We start from the raw sequence: 21,233 nt of genomic DNA, 5'->3' as shown, positions 1-21,233 counted from the left end.
TTTTGTAATTGTCTGCCTCTGTATTTTCCAGATAACTTGATCTATGGCAACAAACGTTTTGGGATAGGTGTAGCTATATAAAAGTTAGAGAGCCAAAATAACATTTTCTCATTAGGCTTAAGGATCTAGTCCCAAATTTGAAAAAAAAAAAATTGTAGAAAGGTAGATGGTGGGATTTCCCAGGAGTCTGTGCTGAGACCACTGCTTTTTAACATATTTAAAAATGAGCTAGAGATGGAAATAATAAGTGAGGTCATTTAGGAGCCCTTTTACTAAGCTGTGCTAAAAGGTGGGCTGCGCTATGACTAGTGGGTTTTCCCACACGTTGAGGCCTCTTTTAGCACAGCTGTAAAATGACAGCTTTTCTACTTCTTCAATTAATGACCATGCACTAATTTCCCAATTTGCATGTTGTCATTACTGCATGAGCCCTTACTGACACCTATTTAGATGGTGGAAAGAGCTGATGAGCTAACCATACGCTAATCGATAGGGGTACAGCAAATTAACTGCTCTGATTAGCACTGGGCTCACCTACTCTCCAGCCCAAAACATGCCCCTGACACTAAAGTATTTGTTAGCATGTTGGAAGCATGCGTAGATGCCAACACTACCGCAGGCAGTGCTTTTTTTTGTAGAAAAAAAGGTGCCAGTACTCATTATGGGCGGGGTCACCACATATGGCTCCACCCCTATGATGGCCACACCCACATTAGCCACACCCCTTATACCAGCCATGGTGCATATAAACAGACATCATTGAAACTAGTATAGGAGAAAAAAATAACATGATTTTTTTTCATTATAAATCATTCTGTAAGCTGTTACAGCTCCAGTATACCTAGTGCAAAATAAGACAGCAGATGTAAATTCTCAAATTGGACATATTCCAAACACTAAAATGAAAATAAAATGATTTTTTTCTACCTTTGTTGTCTGGTGACTTTGTTTTTCTATCCATATTGGTCCCAGTCTCTGAATCTGCTACTCTATCTGTTCTCTTAATTCCATTTCCAGGGCTTCCTTTCCATTTATTTCTTTACTTTCCTCCTTTCTTCTTCATTTCTTGTCCTACATCCTTAAGTAAAAGCTGTGTCCTCCTCTGTGGAATTGACGGGAGGAGGTATAACGTGGATCCAGCTTTTGCCTATTTTCTCCATATGCAGTTTTTCTTCCCCCTGCCCTCCCCTCCATCCACCCATGTCCAGCAACCCTCTTCTCTCCCCCTGCCCCCCTGCAGCCACCCATACCCAGCGATTGTCCTCTCTCCCCTGCCCCCCTCCAGCCACCCATACCCAGCGACTGTCCTCTCTCCCCTGCTCCCCTTCCAGCCACCCATACCCAGCGATTGTCCTCTTTCCCCTGCCTCCCCTCCAGCCACCCCTACCCAGTGATTGTCCTCTTTCCCCTGCCCTCCCTCCAGCCACCCATACCCAGAGATTGTCCTCTCTCCCCTGCCCCCCCTCCAGCCACCCATACCCAGCGATTGTCCTCTCTCCCCTGCCCCCCCTCCAGCCACCCATACCCAGCGATTGTCCTCTCTCCCTTGCCCTCCCTTCAGCCACCCATACCCAGCGATTGTCTTCTCTCCTCTGCCCCCCCCCCCCTCCAGCCACCCAGACTGGGGGATCTTTCCTGCCTGCCCCGAAGAATCCACTGGACAGCTGGACCTCACAAAGAAGGTGCTGGTACGCAGTACTGGCTTGTACCGGCACAAAAAAAGCACTGACCGCAGAGCACCTGAGCGCTCTCCACTGTGATGTATTTCCCAGATATTAAACACACATTTGTGCCCACCACCACTTAGTAAAAGGACCTTTCAATTTCATAATGACACAAAGTTATTCAAAGTTGTTAAATCACAAGAGGATTGCGAAAAATTGCAAGAGAGAACAAGTGTAAAGTGATGCAGGTAGGAAAGAGGAACTCAAATGATAGCTACTTGATGCAAGGTTTCTATACCAAACTCTATAGTAAGTCTCTTTCACTATACATTCAGTTAGCTAATCTGTTTATTTCATTGCCAGAGAGACCTGACTCTTAATCCAAATGATTCTCTTTAATGCAGTTGATCACAAAAATAAGGAAAAACATACAGTTACATTGAGATGCACTGTAATAAGAGTTCTGCCATTACAGATTTGAGTCTGTTTCTGTTAGAGATGTATTGTTAATGCAGTCTGTGTTAGTAACAACAGTTCTCAGTGCTGTATAGAATCTGTGTGTGTCAGTGTAATGCCAGTCACAGTTCACAGGGTGTACTTCCTGTCTTTGGATAGCATGAAGATACAGGAAGTGCCCCCTCCCTTCTTATAAGTGAGTCTGTTAGAGAGCAGCCTGGAAGGAAAACATGTGCTCTGAACTCTCCATTTTGTTATGACCACTTGTTTTGCATTAAATGTTTGTTCTTGAAATCAGCTCTCTGTTTTGTCATTCCATATCATCATGCTGATCAATCCATAGACTGGTGGGTTGTGTCCATCTACCAGCAGGTGGAGATAGAGAGCAATCCTTTTGCCTCCCTATATGTGGTCATGTGCTGCCGGAAACTCCTCAGTATGTTCTCTATCTCAGCAGGTGGTGGTGGTCACACACAGCAGCAGCTCTGGCTAGGTCTCCAAGCCTAATTTTTAGGTTTTGTTGAGTACCTGGGGTTGAGGGCTCTTCTTGAGCAAGTGCAAACCTGGTGGTGCCAGGTCCCTCCTTTTCTCCCCCCCTCCTGCTGGCTCCGTTAAAAAAAAAAAAAAAAAAAATGTTGACGTCCTTAAGGGCGTTTATTTCAACGTTTATTTTAACGTTTATTGCAGCTGCTCACTGGGACACCAGTTCGTTACAGCTTGGAGCGAGAAGCAGGTAATTTTACCTTTTTATAGCGGGCAGGGGGTTCCCCGTTCGGTCTCCACGTGGCTTATGGCGTCAGAGGGCGAGGGCGCAAGGATTCGCTCCCCGGACCGCGTGGGTGCGTCTAGCGGGGATGCGGGGATTTCAAAACCTGAATCGCCTTTGTTAAGCATCAGTTTGGAGTCCGGTCAGTGTCCCGGTTCTTCCTCCGGTGCGGCGGTTTTTCCCGCCATAAGTGCCCATCCCCCGCTGCTCGCCCACTCCATGTTGGCCGGCCACTCTGCTCGGACGGCTTCTTCTTGGGCCGCCCTCAAGCTGGGAGACGTTAATACTATGGTCGCCTTTGATTCGGGCGACGGTAAGAAAGCGGCCAAAGTTAAGCGCCGTTCTTCCCGCGCGGCTCCTTCTCGGAGTTTCGCGCCGGACGCCATTTTGGATGTGCAGCACGTTTCTCCCCCGCTCTTGCGAGCGCCGGTTGAGGGTGCGTCTAGGGCCGTGGCCCAAGCTGCAGAAGTGCACAGTTCGGGGGGGCTTCTCCCCTGAGTTCATTTTGCTGCTGCATCAGGCTTTTCTTATGCAAAACGCTGCCCATGCCCCCCTGTCTGATAAAGGGGTTGAGGCCTCCGGAAGCAAACGCCCTCGGGTGGATTTCCAGGCCCTAGAGGACTCTGTCTCCTCTGATGTAGATGAGGGCAGCGTATCGGAGTTCTCCCAACGGTCCTTTGGGGATTCCTTGGAGGAGACGGATTCCCGCTCGGATGGAGCGGATGACCCCTCTGCAGCGCGGATCTTTCGCTCAGAGGATTTGCCCAACCTGTTAGTGCAGGCCATGAGCATTTTGAAGATTTCCTCTCCGGAGGACGTCTCTCCCTCAGCCTCTGTTGGCTCCGCCATTATGCTGGGGACGAAGCGCCCGCCTAGAACCTTCCACGTGCATGATGCCATGCACACCTTGATTTCGGCTCAATGGGATGTCCCGGAAGCGAGCCTCAAAGTGGCTAGGGCTATGTCCCGCCTCTATCCTCTGCCTGAAAGTGAACGGGAGGCCTTTCTTTGGCCTACCGTGGATTCTTTAATCAATTCGGTGACTAAGAAAACGGCGTTGCCGGTGGAAGGTGGCACGGCCCTAAAGGACGCCCAAGATAGAAGATTGGAGGCGGCCTTAAAGTCGTCCTTCGAGGTGGCTGCTTTAAGTTTGCAGGCCTCAGTTTGCGGCTCCTATGTGGCCAGGGCGTGCCTAACGATTGTACAGCGGGCTTCCCCCTCGGATCCTTCCTTGAGGGCTGATTGGCCGGCCCTGGAATCGGGCTTGGCTTATTTGGCAGACTTGCTGTATGATGTCTTGAGAGCCTCGGCTAAAGGTATGGCTCAGACAGTCTCTGCACGGCGTTGGCTTTGGCTAAAGCATTGGTCTGCTGACCACGCCTCTAAGTCTCGCCTGGCTAAGTTGCCTTTTAAAGGCAAGCTGCTCTTTGGGGTCGAGCTGGACAAAATTGTGACCGATCTCGGCACATCTAAGGGCAAGAGGTTACCAGAGGTCAGGGCTCGGGCCAGTGGTGCTCGCCCCAGTTCCTCCAAAGGACGGTTTCAGGAAGCCCGTCGGTATCGCCCAGGCAAGTCGGGCTCCTCTGCCCCCTCTTCCTTGAAGAGGAACTTCTCCCCCAAGCAGCATTCCTTTCGCAGAGACCGCCGTCCCGGGGGTGCGTCCTCCGGTCCTCCCCCAGGGTCTCGTACCCAATGACAGGGCCCTGGTCCGTGGCCCAGTGTAGATTGGAGGACGCCTGTCCTCGTTTCTGGGCGAGTGGACCAGGGTAACTTCAGACGCTTGGGTGCTGGAAGTCATCATAGACGGCTACAAGCTAGAGTTCTGCCGACCCTTAAGAGACGGGTTTGTGCACTCTCCCTGCAAGTCTCCGGTCAAAGCTGTGGCAGTGCAGCAGACTTTGGACAATCTGATACGCCTGGGTGCGGTCGTTCCGGTGCCAGAAGATCAGCTTGGCAAGGGACGTTACTCCATTTACTTTGTGGTACCAAAGAAAGGAGGTTCTGTATGGCCTATCCTCGACCTCAAAGGGATCAATCGGGCCTTGAAAGTTCGGCACTTCCGAATGGAGACTCTCCGCTCTGTTATAGCGGCAGTGAAGGCAGGGGAGTTCCTGGCATCCTTGGACATCAAGGAAGTTTACTTGCACATTCCCATCTGGCCTCCTCATCAACGCTTTCTGCGTTTTGCAGTCCTGGGCTGACACTTCCAGTTCAGAGCCCTCCCGTTCGGGTTGGCTACTGCTCCGCGGACCTTCTCCAAAGTAATGGTGGTCATCGCGGCCTTCCTATGAAAGGAAGGAGTACAAGTCCATCCTTATCTGGATGACTGGTTGATCCGAGCCCCCTCTTATGCAGAGTGCGGCAGAGCTGTAGACCGGGTGATTGCTCTTTTGAGCTCCCTGGGGTGGATCATCAACTGGGAGAAAAGCCAGCTGCGCCCGACTCAGTCCCTGGAATATCTGGGAGTTCGTTTCGACACCCAAGTGGGCAGAGTGTTCCTGCCGGACAATCGGATTGTCAAGCTTCAGGCTCAGGTGGACCAGTTCCTAGTAGCCTCTCCTCTTCGGGCTTGGGACTATGTGCAGCTGTTGGGCTCTATGACGGCCACGATGGAAGTAGTGCCCTGGGCCAGGGCTCATATGAGACCACTACAACACTCTCTGCTGCAGCGCTGGACTCCAGTGTCGGAGGATTACGCTGTGCGCCTTCCCTTGGACCCAGCAGTGCGCAAGGCGCTGAGCTGGTGGCTGAGGACAGACAAGTTGTCCGCAGGGATGCCTCTTTTGACCCCGGAGTGGGTTGTCGTCACGATGGACGCCTCTTTGACGGGCTGGGGAGCCCACTGTTTGGGAAGGACAGCGCAGGGGCTCTGGTCTCCTGCAGAGGCAAAGTGGTCTATCAACCTCCTGGAACTCAGAGCCATTCGGTTGGCGCTTTTGGAGTTTCTCCCGGTACTGGCGTTGAAGCCAGTACGGGTCCTGTCGGACAATGCCACAGCTGTGGCCTATGTCAATCGCCAGGGAGGTACCAAGAGCGCCCCTCTAGCCAAGGAGGCCATGAATCTATGCCAGTGGGTGGAAGCGAACCTGGAACAGCTGTCGGCGGCCCACATTGCCGGAGTCATGAATGTCAAGGCGGAGTTTTTCAGTCGCCATACCTTGGATCCCGGAGAGTGGCAGGTATCGGCTCAGGCGTTCTTGGACATCACGAAGCGCTGGGGCCAGCCGAGCCTAGATCTGATGGCGTCATCGGCCAGTTGCCAAGTGCCGCGCTTTTTCAGTAGAGGACGGGACCCTCGATCTCTGGGAGTAGATGCTCTTCTCCAACAGTGGCCGACACAGGAGCTTCTCTATGTGTTCCCGCCCTGGCCCATGTTGGGCAGGGTGCTAGACCGGGTGGCAAAGCATCCGGGCCGGGTACTCCTGGTGGGTCCGGACTGGCCCAGACGTCCCTGGTATGCGGACTTGATCAGGCTCTCAGTGGACGGCCCTCTGCGGCTGCCAGTGGAGCAGGGCATGTTGCATCAGGGTCCCGTGGTGATGGAGGATCCCTCCCCCTTTGGTCTTACGGCCTGGCTATTGAGCGGCAGCGTCTGAGGAAGAAGGGCTTCTCAGACAAGGTCATTGCCACTATGCTGAGAGCGAGGAAGCGCTCTACTTCTACTGCTTACGCCAGGGTTTGGCGTACCTTTGCATCGTGGTATGAGGCAGGCTCCCTTTCTCCCTTCACTGCTCCAATTTCTTCAGTGTTCGCGTTCCTGCAAGAAGATCTGGAGAAAGGCCTGTCGCTCAGTTCCCTTAAAGTCCAGGTAGCGGTTCTGGCTTGCTTCAGGGACCGCCTGAAGGGTGCTTCCCTGGCTTCGCAGCCAGATGTGGTGCGCTTTCTCAAGGGAGTTAATCACCTGCACCCTCCTCTGCACTCAGTGGTACCTGCATGGAATCTCAATCTGGTGCTAAGAGCCTTGCAGAAGCCGCCTTTTGAACCCTTGTCGAGGGCATCTCTGAAAGACCTGACATTGAATGCAGTCTTTTTGGTGGCTATCACTTCAGCCAGAAGAGTTTCAGAGCTCCAGGCACTCTCATGTCGAGAGCCCTTTCTGCAGTTCACTGAGGCAGGAGTGTCTATTCGCACAGTGCCTTCCTTCCTGCCCAAGATTGTTTCTCGCTTCCATGTGAATCAGCAGCTCTGTCTCCCATCCTTTCGTAGGGAGGACTACCCAGAGGAGTACTCTGCTCTCAAATATCTAGATGTGAGACGAGTCATCATCAGATACTTGGAAGTGACCAATGATTTCCGGAAGTCGGATCATCTGTCCTGTTTGCAGGTCCTCGTAAGGGTCTGCAGGCTGCTAAGCCTACAGTGACAAGATGGGTCAAGGAAGCCATTGCAGCGGCTTATGTGGCCGCAGGGAAGGTGCCGCCTATCCGGCTGAAGGCTCACTCCACTAGAGCTCAGGCGGCCTCGATGGCGGAGGCCGGGTCCGTCTCCTTGGAAGAGATTTGCAAGGCGGCAACTTGGGCATCGGCTCATACCTTCTCCAGGCATTACCGCTTGACTGTGGCTGCGTGGGCGGAGGCCCGGTTTGGAGCTTCAGTGTTGCGGTCAGGGATTTCTATGTCCCGCCCTGGGTGAGTACTGCTTCGGTACATCCCACCAGTCTATGGATTGATCATCATGATGATATGGAAGGTAAAATTATGTATCATACCTGATAATTTTCTTTCCATTAATCATAGCTGATCAATCCATAGCCCCTCTCAGATATCTGTACTGTTTTTATCCTGGTTGCATTTCAGGTTCAAGTTTAGTCTTCAGTTCCTGTTCAGGACGACTTCGTGTTCCAAGTTTTTTCAAGTTTCTTCAACTGGATTCTTCAGGAGTTGAGACGATTTTGTGTTACAGTGAGCTGCTGCATTCCTCTCCCCTCCGTTTTACGGGGCTGGATTGAGACCTAAATTCTGCCGGTGCTCCCTCCCGCTTCGTGCGGCTGTAGGGCAGCTTTGTACCCCTCCCGCTTCGGCGGTGTTAGGGTCAGTCAGCTCCTGCCGCGGTTGCGGTTGCAGGATAAGCCAGATCCTCCCGCATCGGCGGGGTGGTGTCCCTCCCCCGCTGTGCGGGGATGAGCTGGACGGATTCCCCTCCCCCACTTGTGTGGGGATGAGCTGGGTTAATTCCCCTCACCCGTTTCGGCGGTGGTGAGCTGGTCAGAGTGTCCCTTTGTGGGTGTAATTCTCTAAGTGCTGAGTCCTGCGGATGGAGCTTTGATAACGACATACTGAGGAGTTTCCGGCAGCACATGACCACATATAGGGAGGCAAAAGGATTGCTCTCTATCTCCACCTGCTGGTAGATGGACACAACCCACCAGTCTATGGATTGATCAGCTATGATTAATGGAAAGAAAATTATCAGGTATGATACATAATTTTACCATAACGCTGCAGAAGTGACTCTGTTAACAGGTTATGGGCCCAGACCTGAAGCAGAGAAATGAAGATTTCAGCAGAAAGGTATTATAAAGTAAAAGAGATGTAAGTTTCTTCTTTTTTCTTGTTTATATCTAATATTTGTCTTTCTCTTTCAAGTGTAATGTTTGTTACATTTTTTGTCAAATGCAATTAAAAATAATTCTTATTGCTTAGTTTTACTTCTATTTATTAGCCTTAAATTGGACTAACACAGCAACCACATTGCTTTGTCTATGAGTACAAGACACTCCCTTTCTCTGACATTCATTTACAGGATATGAAACTGAAACTAAAGTTTTTATCCTTCTCTGAGAATCATGGCTGCTTCAGGCACTGCTGAGAGTCTGCGGGAAGAAACGTCTTGTCCCATCTGTCTGGATTATTTTACAGATCCAGTGATCACAGAGTGTGGACACAACTTCTGTCGCTCCTGTATCACTGAGAGCTGGGAGAGGATAGAAACAAACTTCCCCTGTCCGCAGTGCAGGGAAACATCTCTGCAGAGAAACCTCAGGCCTAACAGGCAGCTGGCAAATATCACAGCAGTGCTAAAAACATTTTCAGAAAGAAATCAAGCAGAAAATCTGTGTGAAAAGCATGAAGAGAAATTAAAATTGTTCTGCACAGAGGAAGAGAAAGCAATCTGTGTTATCTGCAAAGAAGGCAAGGACCACAGATCTCACAGTGTGGTACCGATAGAGGAGGCTGTGCAGGAATACAAGGTGTGTGTCTAATGCTATGATGGAAGCTGTGCAGGATTGGAAGGTGTGCAAATAGGGACTAGTATGCGACCGTGTTGTCTGCTCAGACGAGAGCGTATAAAAGCACAAGTATACACTTTCAAATTGATTAGCTGCTTAATTCTGAAAACTGGGTGCTTAAGTTAACCCCTTTGAAAATTGAGTAGGGCTGGTCACTTAAATTTAGAGATATAGGACTAGATTCTATATATGGTGCCTGAAAATCTGCGCAGAAAACAAATACGCCTAGGTTTATTCTCTAAAGTACACCTAAATTTTATAGAATAGGCTTAAATTTCCGTGCAGTATACAGAGTATGCCGAGCGCTTGTCCATGCAACAAAATGTGGTTATGTCCATTTAGGCCATGTTTTACTTGGTATAAATTCTGATGCCTAAATTAGGCGCAGAGCGTGTGTATTCTTCAATAATGCATATAGATTTTAGAAACGCCCACGCCCACCCCGCCCATGACACCCCCCCTTTTTAACTATGCAACTTAGAATTTCTGTGCACCACGTTACAGAATACACTTAGCGAATTGTGTGCGTAAATCTTAATGCCAATTAATGGTGATAATTGTTTTTTAACATCCAATTAACAGCGCTGATTAGCTGTTTAACCAATGAAGTTATGGGCATTGTTATAGAATGCACTTCGATTTCCACGCGGAACTTAAGGCGTGATATATAATATCCTGAGGATAGGGCCTTATATTCAAAAATTTACACTCCTTACTTTGAGAGTTATGCTCATAAACTGGCCTCTTTGAACATTTACAAGAGCTGAATGCACAAACTACTCAATATTTCACTTAAATTTAAGAGGTTTAAAAGTGGGTGGTAACTGGAGGCAGGGCCGGTCTTAAGGCGAGGTGACCGAGGCGGCCGCATAGGGCCTCGCGCTCAGGGGGCCCCGCCCCGACCGCCCGAGCTCCAGTCCTCCATCCCTCCCTCGGACGGCGCGCGACGGCAGCGTGGTGGGGGCGGTCCGCCCCGGATGTCAGCGGGTGGGGGGTGCCCCGCTACCGCTGCTCCCACCCTGTCCTACCTTAAAAAAAGAATTTGGAAGCGCCGGAGGGACAGGCAGCGCCTCACGTCTGCCCTGTACTAAAAATCTCTTCGACGTCATTGGGCCTTCTCACATTGAGTCCCGCCCTCCTTTGAGGTAACTTCCAATTACCGCGAGGGCGGGTGGGACTCAATGTGAGAAGGCCCAATGACGTCAAAGAGATTTTAGTACAGGGCAGACGCGAGGCGTGGCCTGTCCCTCTGGCGCTTCCAAATTCTTTTTTTAAAGGCAGTGAGGGTGGTGGGTGGCAGGAGAATGGAGCTGGTAGGTGGGTCGGGGGGGGGGACTCAGATGGGAGAAGGGTGTGTGGGGTGGGGTTCTCAGGTGGGGGAAGGGTGGGGAGGGGGTTCTCAAATGGGAAGGAGACTACTACTACTACTTAACATTTCTAAAGCTGAGGTGGGGAGGGGGTTCAAGGATTGGAGAAGGGGTGGGGAGGGGTTCTTGGATGGTTGAAGGGGACGGGTGGGGAGGGGACTGGGGTTCTTGGATGGGAGAAGGGGACTGGGGAGGGAGTTCTCGGATCAGATAAGGGGACGGGTGGGGAGGGGACTGGGGTTCTTGGATGGGAGAAGGGGACTGAGGTGGGGAGGGGATTCACCGATGGGAGAAGGGGGTGGGGAGGGGGTTCTTGGATGGTTGAAGGGGACAGGTGGGGAGGGGACTGGGGTTCTTGGATGGGAGAAGGGGACTGGGGAGGGGGTTCTCGGATGGGAGAAGGGGACTGGCACTGGGGTCTGAGAAGGGGCCATATGGGAAAATGGGGCGCATGCCTGGGGCTGGTGGGAAAATGGGGCATGCGTGGATCAGGTGGGAGAATGGTTCTGAAAGGGGGGGGGGCCCTAATACAAGGCATGTGGATGAAGGGGGCTGGAACTGGGGGCTGAAAAAAGGGGCGGAGAGAGGGGCAGATCCTGAATGGGGGAGCGAGAGGGAGGGCAAACCCTCGATGGATGGGAGAGGGAGGGAAAATTGTGGATTGAAGGGGCAGAGAGAAAGGGCAGACAGTGGATGGAAGGGATAGAAAGGGCGGACAGTGAATGGATGGGGGAGAGAGAGGGCAGACAGGGGTAGATGGTGGATGGATCATGGAAGGGGCAGAGATAGAGGGCAGATGTGGATGGAAGGAGCAGGGAGAGAGGGCAGACATTGGATGGAGGGGACAGCAGAGAGGGCAGACACTGGATGGCAGAGAGAGACCGAAGACAGATGCTGGATGGAAGGAAGACAGTGAAAAGAAGATGAGGAAAGCAGAAACCAGAGACAACAAACTGTAAATAAAATATATATTTTTATTTTTTTGCTCTAGGATAAAGTAGTATTGTAGATGTGTTAATCAATGTTTATAATAGAACATGTAAACAAGGTCATCTTTTTATTGGACTAATTTTAATACATTTTGGCTAACTTTTGGAGAACAAAACCCCCTTCCTCAGGTCAGGATAGGATACTGTAACAGTACTATACTATATTGACCTGAGGAAGGATGTTTTGGCCTCTGAAAGCTAAATCTATTAGTCCAATAAAATGGTATTATTTTATTTTCTATATTTGTTTTATTTCTATTTGTTAATTTGTAAAGTGGTGATTGGTATTTGTTAGTTTTTTTTCAAATTTACATCTGTTGTCTTTATATTTTGCACAGTACTAGGGGACATTTTCTGTTTCTGTGGTGTTGCATTGTATGCAGAGTCTGGCATCTTGGGGATTCAGTTTAATTTTTGTCTAAATAGAAAGTTTAAATATTACTACTTATTCTATAGTGGATTAGGGTGTATCTGTGTTTGTGAAAAAGACATGGTTTTCAGTTGGCATTGACTGTGCAGGATCGACGATCTGTACTATTCTGTCTGGTTTCATTTTACAATAGGTGAATTGATGTTCTAGTGCTCACTGTAGTGTTTTAAGATGTTTTCCTTTCCTTTGTGTGATTCGTAGAAATGACTGCTTATGGTATGGTAGAATTGCTCTATAGGTCCTGAGTGTTTTGTATTCTCGGCATACCTAGTACTGGATTTTGGAGGGGGGTGTTAAAAAATGACCGGGAGGGAGGGAGGGGGGGCCTTGGAGCTGGGAGCCCTAGCGGGGGAAGCCCTGGAGCTGGGGGCCTTGGAGTTCGGAGGGAACAGCCCGGGAGCTCGGAGGTAGGGGTGGCCGGCCCTGGAGCTGGGGTGGAGCTAGGTGGGGGCGGAGTTAGGATGGGGACAGGGCTAGGGTGGGGCCCCATCAAATTGGTCTGCATAGGGCCCCGCACTTGCTAAGATCGGCCCTGACTGGAGGGTGGGGAAAAGAAGTTATGATCTTAAAGCTGATGTTCAGCACTAGGCTCATAAATCTAGACAAATGAATGACACACCATAAATTTATGAGCATAATTTATAAGCTCCTAAATTAGGTTGAACTTTAAGCTGAAAATTTATGCTCCTAAATCTGGCTGAAAATAGGACACAAATTTAGGAGTCTAATTTAGATTGTATAGAGAGAGGTTTAACCAGCAGAAAAAAGGACTTTTTGATGCCCGTGTACAAGTCGTTGGTGAGGCCCCACCTGGAGTATTGTGTTCAGTTTTGGAGGCTGTATCTTGATAAAGATGTAAGAAGACTTGATGCGTGCTCCAAGGCCCCTTTTACCACAACTTTTTTTTTTTTAAAGGAAGTGGCTGTGAGGTAAGTACAAGGTTTAGGCTTGCTAGTACAGCATCTAGGCCTAGTTGATTAAGTTAAGAATCTTGCACTGACAGTAAGTGAACATCTAACTCAGTCACACACTCTGGACTGAATGGAATTTGAGCAGCTAATGTTAGGTGTTGATGGAAGATTAAATGATATGGGGATTGCGCAAAAGACATATAAGAAGAGACTGGAAGACCTGAATATGTCAACCCTAGAGGAGAAGAGGGACAGGGGAGATATGATACAGACATTTAAATACTTGAATGGTATTAATATAGAAACATATTTTCCAGAGAAGAGAAAATGGTAAAACTAGAGGACATGAATTGAGGTTGTGGAGTGGTAAACTCGGGAGTAAATTTAAGAATGTCAGAAAATTCATTTTCTCATAGAGGATGGTTGATGTCTGGAATGCCCTCCCTAGGGAGGAGGTGGAGAATAAACTGTGGCAGAATTCAAAAAGGTGTGGGATGAAACCCAGAGGATCTCTAATTAGAAAATGAATTGTATAAAAAAAACCAAAACTTAAAGGGTTGCATATGTGTTTGCATATCAAGTGGTGCTTAGATGGACACTCTGGCTATATCAACTAAGGCCGGTGCTGGGCTGGCTTGTACGGTCTGACTCCCGTACAGTATATAGCATTCCGGTTTAGGATGGGCTGGAGAGACCAGTAATTTGGAACATGAAGACAGTGCTGGGCAGACTTTTATGGTCTGTGTCCCGCAAATGATAAGACGGATTTGGATAGGCTGGAGTGGGCTTTGACGGCAACTCCAGTAGCTGGACTATAAGGATAGAGCTGGGCAAACTTCTACTCTCTATGCCCCAGAAACACCAAAGAAATGTCACAGTCATGGCCTCAGAGGCCTTTGCAAACTGTCACGGTCTCAGGGTCTTAGCAACTGTCACGGACTCAGGAACAACGTGAGCTCTTGGGCTGTTGTCCACGAACGGCAGCAGCAGGCAAAACCCTCCAACCAGGACTGGACTGAACAATGTGAGGAACCCCTGTCAGGGAAGAAGGGATCCAGGAGAGGAGCAAGATAGGTAGGTTTCATACCTGGGATTCCAACTACAAGTCCCAGGATCCTAGGGGCTGGGAAGCCATGCCCCCACGGAGGCGTAGGTTTCCCCAAGAGCCGGAGAAGGGAGGAGGACTACAGTTCCCAAGAACCTCTGCAAAGCCCTGGGCGCAAGCAAAGGGAGCAGCAAGGGGATTACAAGTCCCAGGATTCCGAGGGGGAGGAGGGGGATTGGCTGAGAAGGAATAATCAGGAGGGAGAAGACAAGCTGGGGGACCATAAAGGGAGAGGAGCCCATGGAATGGGAGGCTGAGCAAGGGTATGGAGAGGAGACCCAAACCGGAGATGACTGGGGAAGTGAGCCCATGGAGATCACTGCTCTAGCTCAGGTACAGGGGAGGAAGTTAAAAGACTTCATAACAAACCTTATTCAAGGCTGGGGAAAGCTTGGAGGAAAAGTTAAGCAGCTGTTCCATTCAATGGGGAAGGAAGTACTGGGCTGTAAAGCTGTGAGTGATTGCAGCTGTGTCCAGAAGTCGTGCCATGCTGGAGAGGCAGTGAGTGATTTAACTGTGTCCAAGAACCCTGCCATGCTGGGAAAACAGTTAATGACTTAAACTGTGTCCAGAAACTCTGTCATGCTGGGAAACAGAGAGTGATTTAAAGTATATCCAGAAACTCTGCCATGCTGGAGAAGCAGTGAGGGATTTAAACTGTGTCCAGAATCTCTGCCAGGCTGAGAGAACAGTGAGTGATTTCAACTGTATCTAGAAGCATCATCAGAAAAAACCTTCATAAAGAAATTGAGGACATTCATTCAAGGCCTTTGCTAAGCCAAAGGTCTCCAGGTGTATTGGTATGCTTGTGTAGCACTTCTGCTGTCATGTCTGTGGCCGTGACCCCTCTGGCGGTCAGTTTCTGAGCTGGCTCCTGTCTGTTCTTCCTGTGTTAGTTCTGTCTCTGTCTCTGTGTGCTGGCTGCATTGGATTGTCTGTGTGCTGTTTCCCGTTCCAGACTTCAGCCCAGTCCAGTCCGGATCTTCTGGCCTGCCAGACTTGCTTGTTTTGTTTGAATTTACACAGCACCCGTAGTTGCCTGGTGATTGCTGCAGCTTAGCTTCAGCTGCTGCTGGGCTTATTAGCCATTTTGAAACTCTCTGCTTTGCCTTTGCATCGTCTAAGGCCCTGGTTTGTTGGTGCTGGCTGCACTTCTGCCTAGTCCTGTTTATAGTTTGTATTCTTGCCTGATTCTAGCTTAGTCTTTGTGTAGCTTTGTGTCCTGTACTGCTTGTTTTCTGTATTGCTTGTTGCCCAGCCTTGTTCTTGTTTGTATGTCTTTGTCTAGTGCTAGGTTGTCTGGGTTTCTTGTTCAGTGGCTGCTTGCAGCTTTCAGTTCTGTCTCTTGTCTACCAGGGTTTGTTCCCTGTTTCAGTGGCTGCTTGCAGCTTTCAGTTCTGTCCCTTGTCTGTCTGAGAGTCCTAGTCTAGTATCCTGCCTAGCCTCCCTGTGTGTTCTAGTCTCTGTGTGTATCCTGCTGGTATCTAGTTTCTGCCCTGTCCTGTAAGCTCTGCCGGCCACCTGCACGCAGGGACTCAGCTCCTGAGGAATAGTGACTAAGTGCAGGTGAAGTCTAGCTGGCCCTGTCTGAGTTCTGCCCTATCCCTGTGTGGGGTGGTTTTGCCTGCCACTGCCGCTCCTCGGCAGTGGCCCAAGGGCTCACAATCCGAGTTCCTGCTTTTTGGAAAGCATGACATCTGGCCTGTTTCCTAGTCGGTGTGCTTTTATAGCACTTCTGTCTTGTTTCCTAGTTAGTGTGCCTTTGTGGCACTTCTGCCTTGGCTCTTATCTGTCTGTCTGTCTGTCTGTCTGTCTGCTAGGGTTAGCACTTCTGCTTTAGTTCTTCTGTTTGTGTGCTAGGGTTGGCACTTCTGACTTAATTCTTCAGTTTGTGTGCTAGTGTTAGCACTTCAGTCTTGGTTATTGCCTGTTCTGTTGTTTGTTTGTGTGGCCGTGTGGCCCAGACTAGGGCTCTGCCTAGTCAGCCTCGCCTAGAGCTCTGCCTAGTCTCTTCTACCGTTATGCTTGGGTTCCAGTTTGACCTTGCAGCCCATATAAGAGAGCTCTATGTGCTTGGGTTCCAGATCGGCCTTCTAGCTTTACTTGGTTTTGTCCCTGTGTTCCCAGCCTAGGCTAGTCCTGGTTTGTTTCTTAGTACTGCTTGTGTGCTCTTTGCACTTCCGGTCTGTTTCTGTCTATGTGCTTATAGCACTTCTAGTCTGCTCCAGTCCTGCTTGTTGTCAGCAGGCCTTCAGGCCTCCCAGCAGGTAGGTACTCGGCTGTCCCTGGAAGGGCCCTCCCCTGGACATCGCACTCCAAGAAGACAATTCCAAAAGATATGCTTAAAATCGCTTTTATTCCATCAGTAAGGACAAGACATTTCCTCTTCCAGACACAGTCCTTGGTCATACTACATGCCAGCCCTCGTTCCCCGTGGGCCACAGTTCCCGGCCACAGTTTAAGTCACTCACTGCCTTCCCAGCCTGGCGTCACGAGTACAGGGGAGAGGCAGGAAACACACTGAACACCAAAGTGAAGCTTGGAACACGCTGAACACCAGAGTGAGGCTTGGAACACACAGGAAGTGGAAGCAGAGGCAATACTGCAAGGGAAAGCAGCAGGCAGGAGCCAGCTCTGAAGCTGACCTCTGGGAAACAAGGTGAGTCAAAGAGGGGTCACGACCATGATCAAGTATATAATATCATGTTCATTGTTGATTTAAATCATGAATTGATAATGAATGTGACTGTTGGGCAGACTGGATGGACCATTCAGTCTTTATCTGCCATCACTTACTATTTTACTGTTCTTTGGTTGCTTCTAAGACTTTTTTGCCTATTCCAACACTAATATCTATGCCTATAGATTCTACGGTAACATCTGCTGTTCCTGACGTTTCCAATCAGGTTACTTTGAAAGATATTTGGACTTTACTGTCCAGTAACAGTTTGTTATTGAAGTGTATGACTGACCAGATAGTTACATTTTCTCACTAAACTGCTGAAAAAATAAATAGGTGAAGTGGATGGTAGGCTTAAAAAGATTGAAGACACCTGTGAAGTTTTTTCTTCTCAATTATCATCTTTACAAACCCTAGGAGCAGCAAGGGTTAAGGATAATTTTATGCTTCTACACAGGCATGTACAATTATTAGATAATTCACTAAGTGGGCCTTTTACAAAGTCGCGCTAGTGTTTTTATCTTGCACTAAAAATCAGCTTGTGCTAAACACTAAGGGCCCTAGCGGTTTTAGCGCGTGCTAAAAATTAGTGTGCGTTAACTGTGTAGGTGCCCATAGGAATATTATGGGCATCTACATGGCTAGTACGCACTGATTTTTAGCACATGCTAAAAACGTTAGCTCGCCTTTGTAAACTGGGCCCTAAGACGCCCATAGGAATCTAGGACTAGATTCTATATATCACTCCTAAAAATCCACATGGGAAAAAAATATACTTAAGCATATTTTATAAAGTATGCCTACATTAAGGCGTACGTTATAGAAAAGTCTTAAATTTCCGCGCGGTGTATAGAGTATGCTGAGTGGTCGTCTGTGCAACTTCATTTATTTGCTTCCATTTACGCCAAGTAAAATTTGGTGTAAATGCTGACGCATAAATTAGGCACAGAGCTGTTGTATTCTATAATAACGCACACTGGGGCCCTTTTATTAAGGCGCGTAGGCACCAGACGCGTGTCAAATTGGCACTACCAGATGGCTACCATGTGCCCCGGGTGGTAATTCCATTTTTGGCGTACACCCAAAACACACTGTAGAAAATATTTTCTATCGTGTGGCGCTTACCTGGTGGTAATCGGGAGCTGACGCATGTTCAACGCTTACCACGCAGTTAGCGCATGAGACCTTACCGCTAAGTTAGTGGGTGGTGGTAAGGTCTCAGGCCAAAAATGGACTGTCGTTGCTTTTAATTTTGCCGCATATCCTTTTTCCAGCACAAAACAAAAAGCCTTTTTTCCAGGTGCGCTGAGGAAATGGATCAATGTGCGTCCAAAGCACGCGTCTACACCAGCGCAGGCCACTTTTAGTTTGCCTTAGTAAAAGGGCCCCATAGATTTTAGTAACGCCTACATTCTGCCCATTCCACGCCCATGACCATGCCCCCTTTTTGGCAGCGCGCATTAGAATTAACGCGGACCACGTTACGAATATGCTTAGCAAGTAGTGGGTGTAAATTCTAATTAATGCCAATTAGTGCTGATAATTGCTTGTTAAGTGGCAGTTATGGGAGCTGATTGGCTTGTTCACTAATTAAGTTACGCGCGGAAATACAGAATATGACTGGATATCTGCACTTAACCTAAGTCATGCCATATAGAATCTGGGAAATAATGGGTGTCTCAGCGTTTAGCACACGCTGATTTTTAGTGCGAGCTATAAACACTAGTTCAACTTTATGAAAGGCCTCCTAATGATTAAAAGTTTTAGGTTACTGAATTTTCCCCAAGCAATCTTTTGTCACCAGAAATATTGTCTAAAAATGACCTTAAACAAGTTTTGAATATGCCAGACCTTACTATTTAAATTGTTTTATTTGTGAAGTCCAGTTATGGATTCAAAGCAGGAAGAGCAAGCTGTAAGTGATCCCACAATTGCTAATCTAACTCAGTAGTCCTTTTACTAAGGTGCGCTGAAAAATGGCCAGCGCTAATGTAGATGCGTGTTTTAGATGCACACAGATCCATTTTTCAGCGCACCTGTGAAAAATGCCTTTTTTGGGGGGACCAAACATGGACATGCAGCAAAATGAAAATTAGTGCGCATCCATTTTGGGTATGAGACCTTACTGCCACCCATTCACTTAACGTTAAGGTCTCACGTGTTAACCGGGTGGTAATCGTCAACGAGTGTACAATGCCAATTACTGCCCACGTGCCGGAAAATAAAGCACTTAAAAAATGAAATTACCGCCAGGGCCACATGGTAGCTGGGTGGTAGTTCAAAATTGATGCTTGTTGGATGCCCCTCAATTTCTTGACATTTCAGAAGATGTTATTTCTACTAGGGCTATGTTGCTTGTTACTTTTGCAACTGAGAAGGATGCATTGTCAGTCCTAAAGGCTTATTTTTGAAAGAAAGAATTGGTGTATTGTGGTCAGACATTTACTGTTTTTCCTGATGTTTGCAGAGCTACCCAGCTGACAGGAAGACAGGAAGACTTTAATTAAAAGTCTAAAGTTTTACTTATTGGATCTTATTTCTTTCTGTGGCATCCTTGCAGATGTTTAGTTTCCTACCAGCAGGTTAATTATGTTTTTAATGATCCCTCTCAGCTGGAAGCCTTCCTTATGAATAAATAAATAATTATAGTTTTTTTTTTTAAATAAATAAATAACTGAATGTAGTTTTTTCCTTGGGGAAGATGGGTTAAGGAGTAGTCAGGATAAGTCAACTACCACCCTATAGAATTTTTTAAAAATGTATCTCTTGTTCTTTGATGGTATATTTCAATTGTAATGTATTTTGATTCCTATTATACTTACTTTCAAAACTTAATAAATATAAAGTTAAAAAACAACAACCATAGGCCTCCTTTTATCAAGCCGCTGTAGCGGCTGTCAGTGCGATAATGCTGACAACAGCCCATTCACTTTGAATGTGATGTGTCGGCATTGCCGTGTGGCAACAGCTAGCATAGTCAGATAAAAGACCCCTTAGATATTAATTCTGTAGAGTAACCAAAGTCTGAGAGCCTATTTAGAAGAAATAAAATTGGAAAAATGAGAATGCTCGATAAAGACACACTATCAGGTGAATTTTTGAAAGAGAAGGGCACCCATCTTCCGACACAAATCGGGAGATGGGCGTCCTTCTCGCAAGGTCGCCCAAATCGGCATAATCGAAAGCCAATTTTGGGCGCCCTCAACTGCTTTCCATCACGGGGACGACCAAAGTTCACGGGGGCGTGTTGGCAGTGTAGCGAAGGCGGGACTGGGGCGTTCATAGGAGATGGGTGTCCTCGGCCGATAATGGAAAAAAGAAGGGCGTCCATGACGAACACTTGGGCGACTTTGCTTGGTCCATTTTTTTCACAACCAAGCATCAAAATGGTGCCCGAACTGACCAGATGACCACCGGAGGGAATCGGGGATGACTTCCCCTGATTTTCCCAGTGGTCACTAACCACTCTGAAAAAAACAACTTCAAAAACTTTTTGTCTTTTTTTTTCTAGAGTATGGGTGAAGGATGTCCTTTGCTATGCCTCCGTCCCTGCGACGGCAGTTGAGGACGTCCTTCCTATGCCTCCGTCCCTGCGACGGCAGTTGAGGATGTCCTAAATTTGGATGTTTCTGTGAGAAGGACGTCCATGCCTTTGGTCTGCCTCTAGTACAAAAAACAGAAGAAACCAGTCTTCGCAAGAAAATCAACAGGAAACAAAACAGCGAAGATGACTAACAAAAACAAAACCAAAATTAAAAACTAAAAAAACGTAATTATATAAAAAACATCAAAATTTTAAAAATAATCATAAAATATGTATTTAAAAATATAAATACATAAAGATTAAAAATTACATAAAGAAGATGACATGTTGGATGTAAAAATTAAGAAGTCAACTATATTAGCCAAACGATAGCAGGGAGAAATGGACTCGACATAGCTGTGTTTCGGCCATACTGGCCTGCGTCAGGAGTCTTTTCACCGAATGCTGATTATTATATCCAATTGTGAAAGCAATATTTGTGTCCGGAAACGCTGTCCGAGTTGCGGTGCCATCCGTCAGTATGGGTGAAGGATGTCCTTTGCTATGCCTCCGTCCCTGTGACAGCAGTTGAGGACGTCCTTCCTATGCCTCCGTCCCTGCGACGTCAGTAGAGGATGTCCAAATTTGGATGTTTCTGTGAGAAGGACGTCCATGCCTTTGCTCTGCCTTGACACCCCCTTTATTTATTTGGATTTTGGATCACAAGTTGCAGCAGTGGGATTTGAACCAGCCACCTCTGGATTGCAAGACCAGTGCTCTGGAAACTAGGCCACTCCACCAGGCCAGTCCACTCCCTTGAAATTTGGCTGTCCCTGTTGGGGGGGGGGCAGTATGCAGGTCCCTGGTGGGGGAGGTATGTGTGTGTCAGCGGAGGCATAATGAAGGACGTCCTTCTTTCAAACATTTTGGACGTCCTCAACTGCCCCCCCCCCCAAAGGGACGGCCAAATTTCAAGGGAGTGGAGCTGAGTGGCCTAGTGGTTAGAGCACTGGTCCTGCAATCCAGAGGTCAGCATTGCAGTCAGTTGAAAGACCCCATTGGATATTAATTATGTAGAGTAACCAAAGTCTGAGAGCCTGTTTAGAAGAAATG

General features: G+C 48.1%; 1 protein-coding gene across 1 annotated transcript in view; it reads left to right on the top strand.

Moving 5' to 3' along the window:
* Window positions 1–8,671: 8,671 nt before the first annotated feature.
* Window positions 8,672–21,233, top strand: part of LOC115466344 (E3 ubiquitin-protein ligase TRIM39-like) — a 48,263-nt gene continuing 35,701 nt past the window's right edge. The window contains exon 1 of the mRNA XM_030197533.1: window positions 8,672–9,076. Within this exon, the coding sequence (XP_030053393.1) occupies window positions 8,672–9,076 (405 nt within the window). The remainder of the gene's footprint in view (window positions 9,077–21,233) is intronic.

This window comes from Microcaecilia unicolor, chromosome 3 (assembly GCF_901765095.1).
Source record: "Microcaecilia unicolor chromosome 3, aMicUni1.1, whole genome shotgun sequence".
NCBI lineage: Eukaryota > Metazoa > Chordata > Amphibia > Gymnophiona > Siphonopidae > Microcaecilia > Microcaecilia unicolor.
The sequence above is the reverse complement of the archived record's forward strand: the minus strand, read 5'-3'. Positions and strand labels throughout refer to the sequence as shown.